The sequence below is a fragment of the Stigmatopora argus genome, chromosome 1 (assembly GCF_051989625.1).
Source record: "Stigmatopora argus isolate UIUO_Sarg chromosome 1, RoL_Sarg_1.0, whole genome shotgun sequence".
NCBI classification, from domain to species: Eukaryota; Metazoa; Chordata; class Actinopteri; order Syngnathiformes; family Syngnathidae; genus Stigmatopora; species Stigmatopora argus.
Window position 1 is genome coordinate 7,535,852 of NC_135387.1, and position 24,034 is coordinate 7,559,885.

At 39.2% G+C, this 24,034-nt stretch overlaps 2 protein-coding genes across 4 annotated transcripts in view; one reads left to right on the forward strand and one right to left on the reverse strand.

Moving 5' to 3' along the window:
• Window positions 1-21: 21 nt before the first annotated feature.
• Window positions 22-24,034, forward strand: part of vwa5b1 (von Willebrand factor A domain containing 5B1) — a 37,190-nt gene continuing 13,177 nt past the window's right edge. For 2 of the 3 annotated variants that reach the window (XM_077624148.1, XM_077624223.1), the window contains exons 1-11: window positions 4,051-4,226; window positions 4,744-4,886; window positions 4,974-5,135; window positions 7,094-7,310; window positions 7,443-7,597; window positions 8,855-8,986; window positions 10,165-10,289; window positions 10,785-10,961; window positions 11,059-11,169; window positions 22,562-22,764; window positions 23,832-23,946. In XM_077624148.1, coding sequence (XP_077480274.1) covers window positions 4,102-4,226; window positions 4,744-4,886; window positions 4,974-5,135; window positions 7,094-7,310; window positions 7,443-7,597; window positions 8,855-8,986; window positions 10,165-10,289; window positions 10,785-10,961; window positions 11,059-11,169; window positions 22,562-22,764; window positions 23,832-23,946 — 1,665 coding nt within the window. In that variant the 5' untranslated portion in view covers window positions 4,051-4,101. Of the gene's footprint in view, window positions 205-4,050; window positions 4,227-4,743; window positions 4,887-4,973; window positions 5,136-7,093; window positions 7,311-7,442; window positions 7,598-8,854; window positions 8,987-10,164; window positions 10,290-10,784; window positions 10,962-11,058; window positions 11,170-22,561; window positions 22,765-23,831; window positions 23,947-24,034 lie in introns of those variants that run through there. The other variant, XM_077624306.1, reaches the window with a different exon arrangement.
• Window positions 15,498-20,475, reverse strand: LOC144091767 (uncharacterized). The gene is made up of 4 exons (XM_077624425.1): window positions 19,994-20,475; window positions 16,879-19,596; window positions 16,541-16,639; window positions 15,498-16,147 (listed from the first exon to the last, which is right to left on the reverse strand). The coding sequence occupies exons 2-4, from the start codon at window positions 19,591-19,593 to the stop codon at window positions 15,704-15,706; spliced, it is 3,258 nt and encodes a 1,085-aa protein (XP_077480551.1). The 5' UTR covers window positions 19,594-19,596; window positions 19,994-20,475; the 3' UTR covers window positions 15,498-15,703.

Genomic DNA, 24,034 nt, shown 5'->3' on the forward strand with positions numbered 1-24,034 from the left:
TGCTCTAGGTGGAGTGTTGCTGCAGCCTTATTTTCTCTTGCCAAGCGGCTCACTTCTCTCACCACCTGTAGCAAGCAGCTGTCCTTTTCATCAGCGCAGATCTGAGATAGAGCTGCCGTTCCGGCGGGAGGAGATCTTTGATCATCGGTGGACTTGGGGAATCATCGAGCTCGTCGGTGTAGGGTCAGTTGACACAGATGAAAGGTAAGAGTACAACGATCTCATGTGGTTTTGAAGAAATGAATACTACATATGTGAATTCTCTCTCTCTCTGTAAAACAATATAGAAAAAGGTCAGAGAGATGATTAAGGCCAGTGAGTCATGCATCTTGATGTTGCAGCCATCATATCCTGATCTTTTTCAACAGGTGGTTACCACAGCAGCGATGCGCTGCATTGACACTAATGAGTTCAGAGCGCTCTGACCATACTCCCAAAACCCCGAGAGTTGGGTGAGGACAGATGAGTCATATGAGCAAGTGCAGTTATGGGGATGGACTCAGACAACCATAGACCAGAAAGTGTAATTTTTTTTTGGAAAGAGCCACTCTAGGCTCATTTATAGGATATATATTAAAACAAGGTGGCCCAGTGTACGACTGGTTCGGGTGTGGCCTCACCGTTTTGGGATTGAGAGTTTGATCCCAGGTTCAGACCTTCCTTTGTGGAGTTTGTATGTTCTCCCAGGCCTGCATGGTTTTTTTTCTGGGCAATCCTGTTTCCTCCCGCAACTCAAAAACATGCATGGTAGGATGATTGGTTGAACACTCTAAATTGCCCCTACGTATGAGTATGAGCGTCAATGGCTAGCCGTCTGCATGCACCGTATTTTCCGCACTATAAGCCGCACTGGATTATAAATAGCAGTATTAGTAGTTGTGGTGTTAGTGGCTGTAGTAGTAGTAATAGTAGTAGTAGTTAGGAGTTGTGTTAAGCATTAACAAAAAAGAAAATTCATACACTGATTAACCAATACCCGCGACCGTAATGAGGATAAAGCGGTTCAGAAAATGAGATGCGATGAGGTGATTAATCAATATTAATCCAAATATAAAGCACATCAGATTATAAAATAGCAGTGCCGGCTTTTGAGTTAATTGAGGCCTTTTAGTTGCACCTTCGGCGGCCTGGCGGATGAGTGGTTAGCACGTCGGCCCGGCGGATGAGTGGTTAGCACGTCGGCCTCACAGCTCTGGGATCCTGGGTTCAAATCCAGATCAGTCCACCTGTGTGGAGTTTGCATATTCTTCCTGGGCCTGCGTGGGATTCCTCCCACATTCCAAAAACATGCATGGTAGGCTGATTGGACACTCTAAATTGCCCCTAGGTTTGGGTGTGAGTGTGCATGGTTGTCCGTCTCCTTGTGCCGTGCGATCGGCTGGCCACCGATTCAGGGTGTCCCCCACCTCCGGCCCGGAGTCAGCTAAAGAATGGCTCCATCACCTCCCCACGACCCTAATAAGGATAAAGCGGTTCAGAAAATGAATGAATGAAACGTTGCTCCTCATGGTACACGGTCGATTGGTCGCCGGTCTTTTGGTCGCCCGGAAGGTAAGTGATAATTACCATTTAAATAGTTGCTCAAATTCCTTAAATACAAACTGCGAATTACTATTTAGTCATACTTAATGCCCTAGTAATTATTAGGCTAAAGAAAAGCTCCAAATTTCCCAGACTTTTATTGTTTTTTGTTGGAGAACTTGTTAAGCTCCTGACTGACGTAGCTTCTTAAAGGGACAACGCATGTACATACAAACTCTTAAACACTCACACGTCGGCTCAGTGAAACTGCTCATGGCCATTGTTGGCTTTTATTGATGCGTAGATCGTGTTGTTTTACTTTGTTTTGTCGCCGGTCTTTTGGTCGTCGGTCTTTTGGTCGCCCGTTGTCACGGTCGGGGCGACCAAAACAACGCGACCAAAAGACCGGCGACCAAAAGACGGCGACCAAAAGACCGGTGACCAAAAGACCGGCGACCAATCGAACGCACACACTCCTCATAATGCGGGAAATACGGTGATTCAAATATGGAAGGAACCTTGATAAAACACACGAAAGTACAGCTGACTAATTTGCGAAAACAATTTGCATCTTTACTATGAAATTTGTCCTGTTAGACCGTAGATTTTACTGCGTGAGAAAACACCTTTCACCTAATTAAATCCTAATTGGCCACTGCAGTGTTTTTCAATCCATTTCATGTCTTCCGCTGTCGCCTTATAGACAAGAAATTTGCAGCTGACTTCCGGTCAACCTGCGTGCTAGCAAGCTGCTCAACTGTCTCTATGGTAATGGCTTTCGTCATAAGTTTACATCAAATGCCCTGATGGAGCTTTGCTTGTGTGCATACCCCAAATTGCAGGTGCAGGGTGCAACATGAGCAATGAAGCGCCATGCACACGAGTCATCTGGGATTTTATTGATTCATTTACATAATTGGGACTGCTGCCTTTCACACATAATTTACACATCATATTCTCTCTCTTTGTATCAGTGTTGTGTTTCTAGGTTACGACGACATGTAATGCATTTTAGGTGGGGTGGGGGGTGGGGATGTGGTGTTGATTCTTTGTTTTCTTTACCAGTTTTGCTTTAGCTACGAGTGACAAACACTGATGAAACAATGAAACTGAATCGCATGAATTTGGAAAATGTGGTTTTTTTTTTAATTATAATGGTCCATTAAACAGGACAGTTTGGTAAAAAAAAATATGGAGTGGTAAACCACAAAGCATGTTTTTGATTTTTTTTTGTCACATCTGATGGATAACTAATTTTAAAGAGGTGAAATGAAAGAAATAGTTGCAAAAGTAGTAGGAAAAAAAAGCAGAACCCAGCATGATCAGTTCTGGCCGTTCAATACAGTTTGGTTATAAAATGTCAATAGTTTATTAAACATTTTACTGAATAACAAAATCTGTTGAAAAGAAAATGCTTTAAATTCCTGTCTATTGATATTCGTTTTCTATTGCATGGAGCAAGGTTGTCTGAACAAGGTTATTATTATTAAAGAAATCGAATAAAATGCCCAAAAATACATTAGTCCTAACTGAACTTAAAGAAGAAAACTATAATTGTATTGTGTGTTCACAAAACCAACCAATGTGTTAAAATTAAGATAGTAATCCTTTGGATTTTATATTTTGCTTAATATTTTCTATTTAATATTAACAAATCAGGGCAGCCCGGTGACCGAGTGATTACTGTGTCAGCCTCTGTTCTGGGGTCGAGGGTTCGATCCCAGGTCAGTCCTCATTGTGTGGCGTTTGCATGTTCTCCCTGGGCTTGCTTGGGTTTTCTCCGGGTACTTTGGTTTCCTCCCAGGTCCCAAAAATATGCAGGCCAGGCAGGTTGAACACTCTAAATTGCCCCTAGGTATGAATCTGAGCGTGAATAGTTGTCCGTCTCCTTGTGCCCTGCGATTGGCTGGCCGCCAAATCAGGTGTCTCCCGCTTAGTGCCTGAAGTTGGGTGGGATAGGCTCAAACACCCCCAGTAAACCTTTTAACACACAAAAACATAACAAAATTCATAATGACTGAATACATTTTATAAACTAAAAATGTTACCAATTCTAATTAAAACTAGAAAATCTCAGTGAGGAGAGTTTTGCTGTGCTGATTGGTAAACTCCCACGAGTTACTTCCAGTTTATTTACTTAACAGTTTATTTCACTTACCAGTGAATGCCTGTTGATTCCCGGTCACTTCCTATTGTTATCTGGTCTCATCCGGTTGACAGGGTCGATGTTTATTGAATTTGGAGCGTTTCCCAAGCAGCACAAATAACTTAAAAATAGAAAAAAATAATCATTAGCAGAGCCACAATAAAAAACAAATTAAAACTAGCTGAATTAGCCAATTGAAAAAATATGACACATCTATTTGTGTTGAAGAGTAATGCAATCAGTCAATCAGTCAAAGCATAAGCATGGCAAACATTTATCACTTTGGTTTCATTGGCTGAATTATATTTTACAAAGATTTGGATCTTTATGTTGTTTTCAGACACCTGATGGTGTGTAGTGATTCACTTACCTGACTTCGCTGCGGGCAGGCGTGGTCTCGATTTCCGCAGGTGGCGGTATGCTTGTGAGTACGAATGGACGTCTGCCTCTCTGTGTGCCCTACGGCTGACTGCGACCAGTCTAAGGTGTCGTCTGCCCTTTGCCCAAAGTCAGCTGGGATAGGGTCCAGCAACCCCAACAACCCTTACGGTGCTGCACGGTATGGAAGATGAATGAATGAATTTGTCTTGAGTTAACTCCGCTTTCAATAGCTTATGTAATATTGTTCTAATCATAGTTACTCTTACAAGAATTGAGTTTTATACTTTATACTTTTTGGATAATTTAGAATTGTTATGCTTATTGTTTTCTGTCTGTTTTAATGACATATTATGTGAATTAAGTATTTTGTTTTCCCCGGGTACTCCGATTTCCTCCCACATTCCAAAGACATGCCTGGTAGGCTGATTGGACAGTCTAAATTGCCCCTAGGTAGGAATGTGAGCATGAATGGATGGTTATTTGTCTCCTCATGCCTTGCGATTGGCTGGCCACCAATTCAGGGTGTCCCCCGCGACCCTGGTGAGGAGAAAAGTGGTTCAGAAAATGAGATGAAATGTGGTGAAGTGGACCCATTGTCCGGAAAGCTCCACCATATCTTCTCGTCATCTACATGGCGTTTATAATTGCCCTACAATGATTGTTCCTCTTTGTCATCGAAATATTCCTAACCGCAGTGCCATGCCTGGACTCATTAACAAGGAGAATCGTAGCGCTCTACCTCTCAGCGTCTCCGATGTCACTTCGTGTGTCAGGGGCTTCACTCAAGCTATGACCGCTTCCATGACATATGAAAATATCGAGGATCATGCCATTGAAGGTGAGATAAGTTTTAAGTCCTCTATAAATCGGCAACACTTTATGATCGTTTTCCTTTCCCTATGTTTTTTGACATCCTCTTTTGCAGGTATCTTCATCTACCCGCTGGAGAAAAAAAACATTGTTGTGGGTTTTGAGGCGATGATCTCCAGTCGGATTATCACACTGCAAATTAAGGACAAAGCCAAGATAGATGACTGTTACCAAAATTCATGCACCACACCAAATGGAAGCCTGCCCAGCGCCTTTGGTGAGTTGACTATCTATTTTAGAGAATATTACGCGCTTGTACAAACACAGTTCATAATAATCAGATCAATGGTTCTCAAGCATTTTACAGAGAGAGTACCACATCAAAAATGTATTTGGCTCTCTGAGTAACACAGGTCAAAGCCACCATTAACTCCCTGGCTGTCATAGATGTCCAAACCTTTTTGACTGGGAAGAATGGCAGCGGTCATTTAAAATGAAATGGGGATTGTTCATTTAAAATGAACTGGGCATTGTTTAATGCCATTAATGGGAGGTAATAGTTTAAAAGGGGTTATTATGCTATTATGCTTGGGACTTGTTTTTTTTCTTTGCCGTCGTGGGTGTCGTTCGTACACCAACTCCACCTCCACAAATTGTGTCTTAAGTTGGGGACCGCTGCAATAAATGATATTACACCACGTATTCAGTGCCCACATAGGTGTTACGGTTTTCAACTCTGAGACATTGATGACCTAACAATGGGCAAAATCCTATTAGCAACTATTCACGTATCCATCAAATTTTGCCTTTTCAAGGGCGCAGGAAACTGGATCATATTTTGATGACTTTGGGCGAAATAGCCCTAAACCAAGGGTGTCAAACTCGGGTTGGTTTGCGGGCCGCATTAACGTCAACGCCATTTCATGTGGGCCGGACCATTTTAGATATAATATTTAGATTTTTTTTAATAAATGGATTGAAAGAACTGGATTAAAAGCCCTGAATATTCCGTTTTTTTTATAGATCTAAAACAATGTTTATTTTACCTTTTTTTGTATATTTTTTAGATTTTACAAAATGATTTTTGAACTAAAAACAGAAAAAATGGATTAAAAAATTACAATTATTGATTTAAAAGGGAAAAATCAAGAAATTTAATATACATCTATACTCTTCATTTTAATTTGATCCTAAAACAGAAAGTCGGCACTCATGATTTACTTTCCCGGGCCACACAAAATGATGCGGCAGGCCAGATTTGGCCCCCGGGCCGCCACTTTGACACGTACCCTAAACTGTTCACCAATCAGTTGTAGGGCACACACAGAGACAAACAACCATTCACTTTCATAATCATACCGCCACTGAGCAAGAATCGAACCCACAAATGTACCACTACACCATTAGCGACTTCCTGTATACTTATGTTATTCTTAAAATAAATAAATATAAATTATTTTAAAAAAATCATTAATAAAGCAAAAGACAGGGAGGGGGAGAACTCTATTCGTTGTTTAAACTTATATTAAAAAAGGGAAAATGTGAAATATTATCCTTTTTATTTTATATTTTTGTTTGGGAAAGCATGAAATATTACACTTTATTCCTTGATCTTTCAACAAAGACTACAGAAATTTTCTTTTGCTATTATTTTAGCAAGAAACATAAACAGAAGTTACATGATTTACATTTGTGGTCCACACAAAATGGCAATGGAGTTACGAGTTAAGACACCTGTAATCTGTAAATAATAAGTAAATATTTAAAAAGAAACAGTTCTTATTGTTTGTCGTATCATGTATGAATCTTTTGTAGTTTAAATTGAATATGACTGATCTGTAGTGGATTTAAAAAAAAGGGTTCTTTGAACAATTAATTTTTATGCACTGTGCACGAATGAACTATTCCGCACTTCCGACGGAACAAGGCCGCCCCACTCTGCTGATCTCTATTTATCTATTTATTACTTTTTTATTTATTATTTATTCGTCTGTTTGTTTGTTGTTATATTTGTGCACTTCGTGGTTCGGCTTTAAATGTCATTATACTTATATAATGACAATAAAAAGCATTCAATTCCATTCAATTCAATTCAATATACATTGTTTGATAGTTGCATCAATCTCTCCATCTAGTGTTTTCTGGACCATCGTCCATTTATGTTTTTAGCCAAACCAGACAAGTGGCATTTACACATGTGCAATTTAAAGAGACTTAATCAAGTTGGTCTTCCAGGACATATACTTTTGGATGAGGATTTGGAGAGGAGAGTGCTAGTCGTAAACCTCGGAACAATTCCTCCTTTGGAGACGGTCCAAATTCTGGTCAGTACCTCCTGTGAGCTCTCCACTCTGCCTAGTGGCGGCATTAGTGTGAGCACACCACCAGTGTGCACGCCACGTGTACAAAGTATCAACGAGGAGCAAGGATTATCCCAAAACTTCTCCAGAATGTAAGAAACACATACATTTCATGTTTTTATTTTTATTTTTTACTAATATTTGTATTTTAAGAGAGTTTAGGGACATTGTGAAAATGTTTAGTCATGAATTAATGTTTCAAGTCGGCATTTCCCTTATTTTAGTAAGGACAAACAGCAGTGTGGCTACAGCACCCACGATCGTGCCCATACCTCAGCTCACTTTTGTTTGTCTGCTATGCTGGAGGATGAGACTATTAATTCCATGGACTACGAGTTTAACTTTCAGCTGGAGATAAGAGCACCCTATCTCCTGGCAGGTCAGTGTTTGAGAAATAGTCCCAGTTAATGTTTGTATTTATGTGGTTAGGACTTGTTCTCAGAGTGCACATTTGTAGAAGCCGCCAATTCAAGGGTTGCAGGGGTGCTGGAGCCCTTCCCAGCCAACTATGGGCACCAGGCAGCAAACACCCTGAATTGGTGGCCAGCCAATCGCAGGGAACAAGAAGATGGACAACCATTCACTCCCACACTCATACCAAGGGGCAATTAATTCAGTGTTCAACTAGCCGCACGCTTTGGGGATGTGGGAGGAAACTGCAGTACCTAGAGAAAACCCACTCAAGCCCGGGGAGAAAATGCAAACTCCACACAGGAAAGTAGAAACCCACCTGGGATTGAACCCTCGGATTGAGAACTGTGAGGACAACGGGTTAACCACTGGTCCTCCAGGCCGCTCCAGGATCTATTGATCCTATTTTCATTTTTTTATTGTATAAAATGATTATTAATTGCAGACTTATATCTGTCTATACATTAGTAGTTAGCCAGTTACAATTGCTTAGATAATACCTATTAATTTAATTACCAAAAAAATCATCAAATTACAAATTTATTGATTTCTTAGCTGAGCTTACCTTTGATCTTGTATTACCTATTACTGATAAGTAACAGAAAACATGAACAAATCAGGGTTTAGTTTTCAAGAATTTAAGGACAATAACTTCTGGAATGACCTGAATCAATCTTACACTAGAATATAAGAGATTATTTATGATGCCACAAAAGGTTTCTACCTGCAGGATAGGAAGGTAGGATGTTGGACACCAGGGGTGCCGGGTCTGGGTCCCTATCCAGTCTGTTTTCCATGTCTCCCTTCACCAAACACACCTGAATCAAATAATTGGGATCGTTATTAAGCCTATTGACAGTTTGCTGATGAGTTGAACATTTGATTCAGGTGTGGTAGAGGTGGGAGATATGGAAAACAGACTGGATAGGGGCCCTTGAGGACCAAAGTTGGGCACCCCTGTTGTACACAAACCAAGATAAACACAAACGCTTGATGTAACAAGGTGGAATTAACAACTAGCCTGACTCATGACATCATGATTGATTCATTTTCTGAACCGCTTTCTACTCACAAGGGCTGCGGGGGGTGCTGGAGCCTATTGCAGCTAACGAGGCGGGGGACTTTGGTGGTCAGCCAATCGCATCATGACATTATGTCTATGTTAAAGTAGCAGATGAAGGTTAAAGTAAAAAAAGAGTGTAACATGAAGATTTATACCGTGCAGGTGTGGAGAGCCCATCTCACGCCATTCGAGCCGATGCTGACCCTCTGGCCCGCTCAGCCACCAGCGTGGTCGTCACACTGGCGGACAAGTACACCTACGACTGTCCTGTTCAGATCCTCATCTATCCTAGCGGTGCGTCTACAAGGTCACACTTTAAGAGGATTGAGTCCTCACTCCAAGGCTCTTCTAGGCTAGTAATGATGGATTAGTGTGCTTTATGTTGCATGCATGAAGGCCACAAAAAAGTCCTTGTAATAAATCCATCTGGGGGTGCCACTGTGTGGGTGAGATGCTTTGGCTCTTTGTTGGTGCTCTCTCCCCCTGGTGTCGTCTTGATAAAAAGTATGCCTGGGCTGCTGGTCTCCCAGATGCGACTTGTTTGCTGATGCATTGTCATCTCATAGTGCCTTAGTTGGCAAACAAATCAGCAGTCAGTTGTGCCCTACTACAAAGGATGGGTGATAGCTAGATAGGGCAGACGGATAGGGAACATAAATTCAATATTTAAATTACAAAGGATTGAAAATTTATCGTTGAAACCATTGGATCTGTGCGGAAGTGTATTGCAGTCACTTCAAAAATAAAAAAGCCCTGCCTGTTTTTCAAATGCAATACACAGCCTCATTAAAAAAAATAACTCATCAAATAGGACACAACAAGAATCATGATACTTTTCCCGGAACATTTTGAGGCAATTACTGCAAATGTTGTTGCTTTTTTATTCTTCGTGAGGACACTAACAAATCAGATTTTAATTTTATAAGTTTTTTCTAGGGATATTTACACAACCCTCATGTACGATTTGTGACAGTTTTTCCTCAGGACTGATGCATTAATTGTGGGCTAGTTATTTAATTACTCTAGTCTTTCAAAAGATTGCATCTTGTTTTGTCGTAGTTAAGCTAAAGCTTAATTTTACAACTCAAGAAACATTTGTGGACTTTAATGAGTTCTTTATAATTCTGTTGAACATATGCATAGGGCATAAATATTGTCCCCCTAGAGGGCTCCAGTGATTGTAAAAGCAAAGAAAGTGAATGGTTGAGCACCATTGAGAAATTATCTTGAAAACAACATGTATTCCCCTTCTGTATGGTGCATCCTCCCAGCTGACTTCGAACAAAAGGCAGACTGCAGTCTAGAATGGTCAGCAGTCATCTACAGGTTGGATTGATTTGCTGAAGGCGTCGCTAGGAAATTCATGGACCGCCGCTGAGTGATAGCTTTTTGCCATGCTCATGTTTTGACCTATTGCATCTGAATTTTTCTAACACTTCTGACTTAGCCTGTCCCATTGTGGTTTCCTACAGAACCTCATGGGCCTCAAGTGCTCGTAGAGAGTGGAGACATGACGCAGGAAGAGTACGATGAGTTTGTCCATGGGCGCAGCGACTTCATCAAGGCCACCAAGATGGATTCTAGCAATGAGACCAAAGTAAGTGCCACGCAGCATCTGAGCCGAGTGCTTGAGCTGATAGAACTATGTCGCAACTGTCAAATGTGGTTTGCCGCAGTAGAATACAACTTCACATAACAACACACCATAGTGTGGTCTGCTTTTTTGGAAGTTGTGTCAGTGTGCTCTTGAGATTGTCAACCACACATTGATTACACAGAAGGGAGAAAAATGCAAACAGAAAATTAAAGCACAAACTCTTTGATGTTTAACATTACAGTAGTGCTAAAAAGCAGCCATATTTTCTATTTTATATAGATAAAACATAGTTGCTTGAACATGTTATATTATATAAAACTTCAGACAGCACAAGTCTCAGCTTCCCAAAACTTGAGATTTATGATGAGAGCCTTCATCCGTATGGTCATTAGACTTTTCACACTTTCGTACCACCATCTTTCCCATCAAAATGTGTTTCCATGGAAACTGTCATGCTACGACAGTCACTTAGTATGACATGTCTGTGCTCCATAGGTCGAAGCCATTCACAGGCGACTGCACAAGGATATACTCCATAACCCTGTCGTCATGCTCAACTTCTGTCCAAATTTCAAATCTGGTAGCTCTGACCTTAGGAAAGTGCACGGAGAGTTCATTTTCCTCATCGACCGTAGCGGAAGCATGAGTGAGCACAATATTAACCGCATGAAGGTGAAACAAATGACAAATTTGTTGGAGTTTTTTTTTTCTTCTACAATCTGTGCACCATGTTGTTTTCAATCATTTGTTGTTTGATGCTCTATCCTAGGATGCATTGGTGGTGATTCTAAAAAGTCTAGTACCAGGCTGCCTCTTCAACTTAATAAGCTTCGGCTCCACCTTCACGTCTCTCTTCTCTAGCAGCCAGAACTACGAAGAGGTAAAACTGGGAAATTCCATTTATTGGCACCGTGCAGAAATGTATAAGAGAAATTACAAATCAATGATGACAGTGGCGTGACAAATTTGTACAGGGCTTGGGTGAGACGATTGTCAACGGGCAGGGTGCCCAATATACCACAATTTTCAGAAAATTGCTAGCGGAAAATAACTCTCTGCAACGTTTACACAACTGTCTAATGAGGGGTTGATTCAAACAAATCAATCAATAGCAACACACACACACACACACACACACACGACCATCCTCATAATTTAAAAATAATCAAGCTGTGTAATGGCCACAGATGTAATAATTAAAAAAAATGCTGCTTTTTATGCAATAACTCACAACACAGTGCTAACAATTATTATTACAGCATATTGGCCAACAGATTTGCATTTACCCCAAAACAGAAGTGATCACACAGACCTGGGATCAGCTTCCTTTGCTGTTGGTCCAGAAACCCATGATGTGGACAGGCTGATTTAATCTAGGCAGTGCGTGGGTCGAATCTCTCTAATGGAGCTCTATTAAGACCAACAAAAGGAGCGATGAAAGGCTCTTTTTGTGCAATCTATTGCAATATTTTTGTTGTTGTTGTCAATGCCATTTACAGCAGTAAAGCCCCTCTCACGCTCTGATGAAGTGGGGAGATATGTTTTGTTTGCTGTACAGGGCTTTCCAGTGTTTTTTTTCAGGTCCTATATAGTTTTTGAGCAAGTGTTAGTTATCCACAACCTTGCATCTGTTGAAGAATTAGCTTGTTGCCAGTCCTCACATCCCTTTGTCCTCTATTTTTTGGGTGAAACCGAAATTTGTGAGCAAGTTTCCCCGCTTTCGCTTCGACATTTTCATAGCTTGCAACTATACCACGGTTAGCACTGAAATTTAGCGAGTCTTTTGTTTTTTCCGCTTCCAAAGTGACATTAAGGAAAAGACTAGCATCTTTATTAAAGTGAAACACTGATGCACAAATCATACATTAGAAAGAGCATATATTTTTTTAACATGCTCATCATTCAAAATAATAAAAATAGTAAAATAATAAAAATTACATAGGAAAAACAGCATTTTTCCAATATTTAATTTAATCACAAATCAGATTTCAAGGATTGCTCATGTCTCATTAAGCAGTACCCTCTTAACTTCCACATATTAACTGGAAAGCAATATCCCACCCCCATCTGGCAGGAATTTATTCGTCATTCTATGCTTTATTGTCTCTGTTCTCTTATGGCTGGTTATACCTGGAATGATGGCTTGAGAACTTCAAGTGTTGGCTATGATTTCTTTGTAGCTATTCAAAAACAAACTAGTGGCTATAATTCAAGTTGTTTTCTTGTTGTATAACACAAGAGTGCTGCGGCTTGCGGACACCAATTATTTTTTAACTGCTTTTAAAAAGGCCTTTTCTGTTTTGAATGCATAATTTATTGTTTAATTAATAGGCAAATAGTTCAGTTGAAATAGATAAAGAGCCACTTATCATCAAAAAGACACAGAAATGTTTTTCCCTTACTCTTTTTTTCATTATGAATATAATTTGGAAGGGGGCCGTGGGGCTATAGAGGATGTGTTTGTAAAATATTTATAGTTACAAAGGTCCAAGGCAAATATATGTGAGGGAAAAAAAACTATAATTCAGGGAGAATAGATATTGGAATAAATTAAAGTTGGTCTGTTGTCAATTTTAAATGGGGTTTTAGTGGAAAACAGAAGTTAGGTCAAGATACATTTGTCTTGAAGGACTCTTTAATCTCTCTTTAATTTTGTGCCTTTTACAATATCATTTCAATTTCATATTCCAGAGAAGTCAAAAGAGCAGTGTGGAGGTTTTTACAATTATTGAACGAACAAAAGAGGAGATTACTCAGGAGCTGATGAATGTGTCAGGAGAAAAAGAGACAAAACAAAAGAGAAAAAGGTTTTCAAAGTAGCTGGTCATAAATATCATTAATACATTTTCTATTGGTACTGTTTTTTAATGGCCATAACATATTGTGTTTCCATAAGCGGTGAACAATATTTAGCCATTGTACAGTGTAACATGTGTGTCTTTGATTGCCTTGCCTGGATGAATAAAGGACCGAATGTTAAAAAATATAATAAACCTCTAAATTGGGTTGGTTCGCGGGCCGCTTTAACGTCAACTTGATTTTACGTGGGCCGGACCATTTTAGATATAATATTTCGATTTTTTTTAAATAAATGGATTAAAAAAACTGGATTAAAAGCCCTGAATATTCAGTTTTTTATAGATCTAAAACAATGTTTATTTTAGCTTTTTTATATATTTCTAGATTTTACAAAATGATTTTTGAACTAAAAACAGAAAAAAATGATTAAAAAATTACAATTATTGATTTAAAAGGGCGAAAATTAGGAAATTTTATATATATGTATATATATATATATATATATATATATATATATATATATATATATATATATATATATATATATATATATATCTACTCTTCATTTTAATTTCATCCTAAAACAGAAAGTCGGCACTCATGATTTACTTTCCCGGGCCACACAAAATGATGCGGCGGGCCAGATTTGGCCCCCGGGCCGCCACTTTGACACATGTGCTCTAAATGAATAATTCAACCGAACAATTACAGATGGCAATACCTGCTGAGGCAGGGGCTGATGTAGCACCTACCTAAGTTAATGCCTGTATCTGATTTTCTGTTCATACTTAGTAAACCCTCCATTTGAAGTGGCAATGATTACATGTGTGTGGTTGCTAAGTGGTTTCCAGAAGTGAGCCACACTCACTTTTCACATTCGCATGTTTCATCGCACCTCCATTACCAACTATTAATGATGAACTAGACCATGTGTTCCAGTATAAACAAAATTTCTCCACAAAATAGATTGACACAGCATAAAATAAATATGTTAGTAAGGCCATGAAGAGATGAGACAATGGTCAGTTTGTAGCAACAATGACCCTCCACAATTGGCTCGCATTTTCCATCTCATCTAATTTTAAATTTAATCAATTAAAAAATCTGCCCTAACTGCAATACGACTGTTTTTTTTTATACTGAGGGATGTCCAAAATATCGCTTACTTTGTTATTGTTGTTCTTCTTAGGGAGGAAGTTACCTAAAATTGTTACTCTTTCGTTATTCATTCTCAGAAACACAAAGAAATATCGTACATAGTATATTCTAGGCACAGGTGGCCCGTTGATCGAGTGGTTACCACATTGCACTCACGGTTTAGATTAGATTGACGGTTCGATCCCAGGTCTGGACCTTCCTGTGAAGAGTTTTCATGTTCTCCCCGAGCTTGTGTGGGTTTTTGGTATCTCGGTTTCCTCCCACATCCCCAAAACATGCTGGGTAGGCTTGTTGAACACTAGAAATTGCCAATATTTGTGAGTGAGTCTGACTGTTTGTCTGTCTTCTTGTGTCCTCCGATTGGTTGGCCATCAATTCAGGTTGTCCCCTGCCCAGTGCCCAAAGTTGGCTGGGATAGGCTCCAGTACCCCCCTTGACCCTTGTGAGGATAACTGTACGGAAAATGAATGAATGAATATTCTAGGGATGTACGCGTGAAAATTTTTGGAGCCGGATTTCTTTGTCTCATCATCAATTGTGAGAAATAATTGCGCACATACATCGCTGGAATATGTCTATTAATTTTTATCCTAACCTGTGGATCAATTGATTAGATTAGATAACGTTATTCATCCCGTATTCGGGAAATTTCACTGTCACAGTAGCAAGAGGGTGAGAATACATAAATAAATAGTTAATAAATAGGTAAATAAATAAGCATATATATATATATATATATATATATGGGTCATTTTCACATAATTCAGCAAATAACGGTAAAGACACTTTCAGAAAATGAATAATTTACAAAATGCAATTCAAGCATTCTGATTATCTCTAATTAGCAACACTAGCACTGCCTGGAAATATCTTAGCTGGAACTTTAATGAAAACATAATTAATTAAAATTTAAAAAATATGGATTGGTCTTTCCCGTTATTCCAAAAACGGTAAAGACCAAGCATAACGGAAAAGACAGTATGGTGAAACTTCAGTCTATGTCAGGGAAAAACTAAGACCTTTATGTGTTTTGTTGTGGGTATCAGTAGTGTGGAAAAGGCCATTAAGAACTAGTGGCAATTATATAAAGTACTCTTAGTTGCAATTTCAGTAAAATGATGGTAACAGTGTACCCCAGCCCTTATATTGGGATATCTGCCGGGGAAACTTTGAAGTCAAATTCAATAAAAAAAATTTGTTTTTTTTTTTCTTTTTTCTTAAAGCCCTGCAAAAATAAAATATACACATTGATTAATATCTGTAAACTTTATTGTAATACAACTCGAACACATATATACGGTCTTACGGAAGAAATTGTAAATACAGATTTACTGTCAACAACATGAAATTGTCTTAAAGCCTAAACATCTTAAGCTAATACTGACAAATGATAAAGAAGTTGCCAATATAATCAAAGTTAGCAATGATCAAATGATAGGATACTTGAGTGCACAATCTTAACAGTTGTAGTTCCCTAGGTCTACATCAAAAACATGCTGCTTTCCAGTGCGTGAGGTTCCTCCTGTTGTTGTAGGAGGTGGCAATCTCATAACAATATTGTCTATGTGTATGTCATCCAAGTCATCCATTTCAGGATACACAAACAAAGGTTTTTTCATAACACTGGACTTGCGACGCATAAATTGCACCAGAGCTTCATCATCTTCATCAAAGTTTTGAATGATCTTTCCCACAAAATGTTGAACGGACTTTTTCCCGCAATACTTCACAAGAACAAAATCACCTAACTTCAGATTTGTGGTACTGACTTCATCTTCGATAGGAAAGATTTCAGTAGATTCTTCCAGGCTGTCATAATCAGAGAGTGCTGCCTTATTAGCGAAGGGCCTGATCTGGACAGGTGACAAATGTTCTCTGTCACAAGATACTGATGCTCCATGCTGAAAGAAAGCACAAATCATTATATATTATTATATTCACGTCAAATTGGTACAGTATTGACAAGAGACAAGGTGATTGAATTAAGCTGTTACATATATAAATAGGGAGTGAGATTAAATTAAAGTAAATGGCTGCTTGATGAATAATAGCACTGACATCTTTTCTTCGTCATGTAAGACTGTTGTTCCAAACAACTCTTTTATAACATTCAATTTTGTCCATCTTCACGTAATGGTCTATAATGTTAAATCAATGTCACAGCACCATCTCTGTTTGATAAAGTCAACATTTTCAGCAATTTTACCACCCTGACTTTAACTGTGCAAGAGCAGAAGGGTAAGAACCTCAAACATTCAGCAAAATGCATGCACAATTTAAAAACCAGAGCCAACCTCATTAGCTGGCTGATCCTTTTGGCGAGCTGGCTGGTCCTCAAGGATGTCTTGTCGGTCCTGGGTATCTGTAAGGGCAGCAACTTGGTAGGTCAGGTCCTGAAAAACAGATTGATTCTCATAGCAATGACATGTTCTTGGCAAACAAATGGTACTACTGTAGGCATAATCCAAATTGTTTCTGTATCTAACAGACAGTTTAATAATGTTTATGGTACTGTACTGTAATTTCTCTTCTACTGTTAAAGCTTGTGAACAAAGTCCCACTTGTGGTTAATAAAGTATATTGTTATCATTAAATGTAACAATTTTAACATTGTTCATGTGAAAAGCAGTACCTTTGGTCTGTCATCAAGAGTCCTTGGTGGTAAGCTCTGGGAGGTGGCCGGCTGGTCCTGAACAACATCATGAGGTGGCGAGTCTGGGTAGCAAGCTATGCTTGTCTCGTCATCACTGCCATTCCATTCACTTTGCTCATCATCACTTCGCTCAACTCCGTCGTCGCTGTCACTTTCCTCACTTGACTCCGTCAGAGGTTCTTTTCCATTGCTCCCACGTCCTTGTTGACAGGCCTTTGTCATCAAAGCATTCCAAGATTTCCAATATGCATATTCTTGTCTTTCAGTAACACTCAGAATTGATAGATCCATATGTACAACGTCATATCCATTTTCCAATCTCCTTTGAAATAATTGTAATTGCTTCTCTGTCAGTTTGGCTTCTAGTGCTTCCAATGCCAAGTTTTCTTTTTTTCTCTGTGTTGTGCCAACTCTCTTGTTCATTTTGGTTTTCTCTGCATTGGTTACTGCAGGTTTGTAAATTTTCTTGGTTTCTGTGTCTGGTTCTTTCACTTGGAGCCTTCGTAGTGGAGGGTGACATTCACAGTCTGTCTTGCAGAAGCAAGACAGCTTTCTATGCAGCAGCACACCTTTTCGAGGTACAATCACTTGGTGGATCAACATTGTGCCTTGTATGGTTTCGCCCTGTAAATTTTGTACTATGTTATCTACGTCATTAATGTCTTTTGTGTTGACTTCAATGATTTTCACTTCAGATCTCTTCATGTTGTTCAGGAGGTCAGTGCAACTGAGGATGTCAGTCCCGCTGGCAACTAGCCTATCTGCAACTCTCTTTATTGCCGCACCAATTCCATCAGCTGGGCCCTTCCCATGGGATGTCTCCAGGAAGTTCCAAGTTACCCTTTCAAAGTGGTACTTACTGAAGGGGAGGAGACACATCAGCTGCAAGTTCGTTTTGTTTTTGTACTGGCTAGTTGGCCCATCAGAAACTACATGAAGCACCTTGACCCCCTTACTTCTGAGATCACTGAGGACCGGGTCAAGATGGGCCCACACAGAAGAGGCATTATGTCTACAATCGTGACTGATAGTACAATAACATTGGATATATTTTGTACCATCCTCCTTGGCCAACGTGGCATGAGCGGTGTGCAAAGTTATTTGTCTCCTGCTTCCCCCAAAATGCATGGCCTGGATTTCTGTAGTTGCTTTACACCCATAATTTTCTGAAAAATCAATCTGGAGGACACATGCATCTGCAGACAACCTGGATTTTACTAGTCTGAGCTCCTTGTACTGGTGAATGATACGATATTGGTGCCCCATAAGAGCCACAAGGTCTTTCTCAAGGTCATCACAGAGTTTCGCAATGGTGACAGATTTTTCTTTCTTCTGGATGACAACAACATCAATTGGCCCATTATTTGTCATTCTGGTCTCTACTCCCTTCTCCCATTCGTGGTATAACACTTGCTCCTTTGATTGCCTTATGTCATCAGTTCCATCCCTGTAGATCTTTTTGATGTATTTCTTGCAGACAGCACAGTTTCTAAACATACAATCATGCCTCTCTACAGAGCAGGTTGCAGCTGAGAGTAAGTCACTGGGGTTACGGGACGTAAGTAGTCCAATGTTGTGCAATTTTAATGCTTTCAACTCAAAATTTGCATGCTGCTTGCACTTGACTGTGTCTCTTCCGGTCACATCTGGGTGCACACAATAAAACGGTTTCCGTCTGGTGAACCCCACATAACTAAGCTTCAAATCTGGGTTTTGAGCCTTGAACTTGACATACAAATTTTGCAAAGTGTCATTGAGATATCTCTTCTGCCTTTTGTCTTTATGCACTGTCTTGGTGTCTTTTTTGCCAGCTGCAGGGGTACTATTGATGTCCTCGAGGAAAAATTTCTTGACATGCCCAGACACAGTTTTACTGTAGTCATAATTTCGTGTCTGACGGGAGTGCTGCAAGAGGGATTTACAGTTGACATTTCTAGTTATACCATGCCTGGTCAGCTGCAAATCATCTTTCGCCTTGTTGATCAATCTGTACTTTTGTAGAATGGGACCAACAACTGCAGCGTGTATAGCCTTTCTTTCATTTTGTCGCTTTTTGCTGGCTAGTACCTTTGCTTTGAGATCATCTTTGATAGCATAGCAGAATGTTAGCTCCTTCCTTATCCTGTTGTTATTCCCGCTGGAAAGGAGGGAATATGCCTTCGATGCTGGAGAATCGCTGATCACGTTAACACTCAACTGCTGAGCATTCTGCATTCTGCTGATCTTTCTTTTCAATTTCCGTATTTCAGTTTGATATTGCTTGATCTGAGCATTATTCTTGGTAATTGTTCTGTATGCTTTGCGGTCCCGGGCTTGCGTCTTTCTCCTGCCAGCTTTCTTTTGTGTTGATGGTTGCGATGGTCCTGGTTGTGGTTCACCAAATTCATCAGCATCTGGGCTAGGTGGGGGAGTGCTTGGCAGATCCTCTTCCAGTTGTTGGAATTTCTTGCTCCTTTGCTTTCGTTGGTTGAGCTTCCATTTTCTTCTCAGTTGCCTTTGCTCCCTCTCTGAAAGCTTGTGAATATTTGGAATCTTTCCTTGTGCCTTTCTTTTCTGATATCGTTCCCTTTCTTTCTCTAAATATTTGTGATAGGCTCCAGGGTCATTTTTAATCTTCTCCCTGCATTTGCGCATCGCTGCAGCATTAGATTTTTTCGCAGGTGGCTTACCGCCTTTTTTCTTAAATGGATTCATGTTCTGGAAATTTTACAAATCAAAGCAGGAATTAGTATACACATAAACATAGCATAACATGTTAGCGTCATCTCTACATATCTGTTGTATATTTAAAAATATGTATTTCATCTCTACATATCTATTGTATACACCTTTTCTACTTAGTCTTTCCCGTTATATGATACGTCTTTCCCGTTATAACGGTAAAGACAAAATTTATTAACGGTAAAGACACAACATTCCACCTCAGCCTTTGACATTGGTAGATGGTATTTCTTGGCACTCAGTAAATGATAGTGTTCTGCATGCATACACCATGCCCAGTTCATTAAAAAGCAAAGTAATTATGTTCACCAAGTTTTTAGGACATCGGTAAAGACATGGAATTGTTACGACATTTCACAGGTATGGTCCTTACCTTGGTTTTAGTTTCATTCTCATGGCTTCTGCTTAGCTGGCGTTGACAATATGGCTGACAACATCCTGGTACTTCTCCCACACCAGCCACCTGGTGTATTTACTGTGAATTTTTTGGTGTATTTCTCATGTGATAACGGTAAAGACACACTAACTGATATGAAAGGTACATCAGTAAAACTGTTTGCAGTTGCAATTCTTTTGCATTTTTCTCAAAGACAACTTGAGTGAAAATACTATTGAAACAAATCTAAACAACACATTCTAAATAGAGACAAACAAATAAATCATAACCCGACTTTTCATTCCTATAAACTGTGACACTAGATTCTGGACATCTAACGGAGTGGACAAATTCAACATAAACTGGCTCTCAATGTATTTGTGTCTCAAATAGATTTCTCTTAAAATTGGTGCCAAATGTAGTATAATATGTGGCAAACAAAGCAGTAGTAATTAATTTTTATAACTTTGTAACACATAAAGGGAAAGTCCAGGGCCATATCTTTACCGTTATTTGCTGAATTATGTGAAAATGACCCATATATATATATATATATATATATATGTATATATATATATATATATATATATATATATATATATATATATATATATATATATATATATACCAGTGGCGGTCGGTGCATTTTTTCGTAGCGCCTTCAGCGTATCAATCCAACCCTCAAAAACTATTTTAGGGCTATAAAACCTCTACTGCAGCTAGAGCTGCGACACATAAAAAATGATCAATAAATCAATGCACAAAAATGGGGTAAAATCCACTTCCTAGTGGCATTTCATGATTAAATACAAATACTGGAGCTTTTCAGATATTAAAACCAGGCCAGGGGGGCGATTTTCCCGGGAAAAGACAGCGATGAACGTCAATGGCGTACGGGCAAACATTGCCCGAAAATGGGGTAAAATCCATCCGAAAACAGCATTTATTGATTAAATACAAATACTGGAGCTTTTTAGACATCAGAACCGGGGCCGGAGTATCATTTCCCCGGTAAAAAGACAGCGATGAACGTCGATACGCCCATACGTGAAATGACCAAAAATGCACTAAAATTAGGTAAAATCCACTTCCTAGCAGCATTTATTGATTGAATACAAATACTGGAGCTTTTGAGACATTACAACCAGGCCAGGGGGGTGATTTCCTCGGGAAAAGACAGCGATGGACGTCAATGGTGAAACGGCAAAAATTAAACTGGGGTAAAATCCACATCCTAGCAGCATTTAGTGATTAAATACAAACACTGTAGCTTAAATACAAACACTGGAGCTTTTCAGATATCAGAACCGGGCCCACAATTGAAATATTATTTAGGAATATAGCCATATTATACTCACCAAAAATTCTTTTTAACTGTACACAATATCCATCCTCCTTTCTTTCTTCCTTCTTTCCTATCGACATCGAAGCTAATGATGAAAGTCGAGCCTGTCCTGTCATATTTCCGGCATAGTCCGTTTTGAAAATGGCTTTAAATCAACACAACAATATTCTATTTGGTGGTGCAGCTAAGTTAGCGCACTGAAAGTCCCGCACACACCATTTTCCCGGCTGTAATAGGCTTGCTAGCTTCGGAGTTGACCGCCCTTTCTTAATAATGTCCATTTTTTTCTGGAAAAGTCCGTCTGGAAAATAGCTTTGTGAGCAAACAGAATCCATTTGTTTTTGCTTCTGTCGGCCATTGGGGGTGAAGTTTGCGATCTCGGCTGCCTCGGGTACTGCTTTGGCCCGCCTACTAGCCAATCATAGTTGGTGAAAGCAATGACGTATCCCAGACAGCAAAATGCTAACACCTATGAAAAATCATTGTGGGGTTGCCAACTCGAAATCTGATTGGTTAAAAGCAACAGTCTAGTTTAATGCAGCAGACCCCGCAGAACTGATTGTGAAGGCTTTGAGGCAGATCTGATCTGACAACAAATAATGGCTGAAATGTGATTGGTTAAATGCTTCAATATGAAAACACACATCTGGAAGCAGTGCAACCAGGGGGAAAAGCAATGAAAGGAAGCTTACAGACCATTTGGAATAATAAGTATTGATGGACCAAATATAATATGATTCAGATATTTCTTAGGCCAACAGAGAAGGCCTTGAAGGCCCTGACGGCCCGCCACTGATATATACATACACATATATAGTACATACATACACATAGATGCACATGTATACATACAGTTGATCTTAACATTCAGCCATTTCTTTTGTTAAAGATGAAATATATATAGAAATAATATTAAAATCATAAATTTAAATAAAAATAATTGAGGAGTAGCTATTTTCCATAGTGTCCTCAACAATAAGAACAACAAAGCAAGTGACATTTTGTGCCCTCTCAGTGGTCTAAAAATGTGGAAAATACTGTTCTAAGAAGATTAGAAGGAGAGCCCAATTCCTTATTTTTAGAGATTTGATTCCAACCTTCTGGCTGTAATGTAAATTTGCCAACTATGCATTTACTTAGCTTTCTTAGTGTAGATGAATAATTTTGCACCTGGGAAAATCAATATTGACATATTCTTTAATTTCTTCTACACGATCCAGGAAGCGTTATCTCTGGCTTGCGAATATGTTCGAAAGATTCGCGCGGACATGGGTGGTACAAATATCTTAGCACCCCTTAAATGGATTCTGAAGCAGCCGATATTTTCTGGACATCCCCGTCTTCTGTTTCTGATGACCGATGGGGCGGTGAGCAACACGGGCAAAGTCATTGAATTGATGCGTAGTCACGCACGCTACGTCAGGTAAGGCCGTCACAGGCATGTGGCATCAAATGATTTTCTTTGTTTTGTACACAGCACTTACTTAAAAAACTCATTCATCCGATGGAGCAACAGCATTTGAGAGACTGCTGGGTTTAATTGTGATATTTACATCTTAATGTAACTTTAATCCCATGAAAATGTCACTGAAAAAATATCCCCACTGATAAGAATGTGTAGGCCTGTGGGAAATCATCTTGTTTTGAACGCTGCTCCAATATTTTTAAATCCTTCTCTAGTGTCATTATGGAAATGGAGTACTGGAACGAGCTGTTTTTGTCTTGTTCTTCTTGATGAACAAATATCCTCAACTCGAGCTTGCCGGTTTCATAAAATGATTATTCCTTCTTTTTGTAACATTCCAGCAGTATTGCTCCCCTTTTTATGTTTTCAGATAATCTTTTTACATCTCTAGTACTGTATATTCAATATATATAGAGAGTTTGGTAAACTCCTATTGTTGTTGTTTATATTGTGGTGCTTGGGGAACGTCCAAATAGGAACATGACGCTACATAACATTACAAGCTCATTATGATTTCCTTTACTGTGGTGATTACCATGTGCAAAGGGAATATACAAACAAACCGATAGGACGGATAAGGAAGGCAGAATTGAATCTAGTATGACCAATATTAAGACTAATCACAGTGTTTGTGGTTTAGTTTGCCATGAGCATGACTCAAAATGTACTTACGAGGTCAAGGCAACCATTTCGGATATCTGATCTTTAAGGTCAGTCCAATTTACTTTCAGAACAAGAACTTCCATCCATTCAATGGCATACAATAGCAAACCATTCATGTTCACCCATTCACCGACGTCAATTAACCTATTCAGTGTTTTTAGTTGTTACTTTTTCTCAGAAGAAAAATACTTTTGCTCTGAAAGAACAGACTTTTTTATGAAAGATGTTCAAAGCCCAGATAATGTACAGCAAAGAAAAGGCATCACCAGAATATCATATTTCTGACTCTCATGACATCAAGTGTTCTGTTAACCAACATATTGATATGCTAAGCTTTTCTTTGTGCAAATCATTTTGCACAGATGCTTTACTTTTGGCATTGGGCAGAATGCTTGTCGAAGGATGTTACACGAAGTAGCGGCAGTGTCCAGAGGAACGGCCGAGTTTCTGGCTGAAGGCGAGAGACTCCAACCAAAAGTAGGTTTTTTTCACAACATAGTATTGATTTGTGATCAAAACAGTATCTGTTATTACTTGCTACGAGGCATTTTGACTCGCTTACACC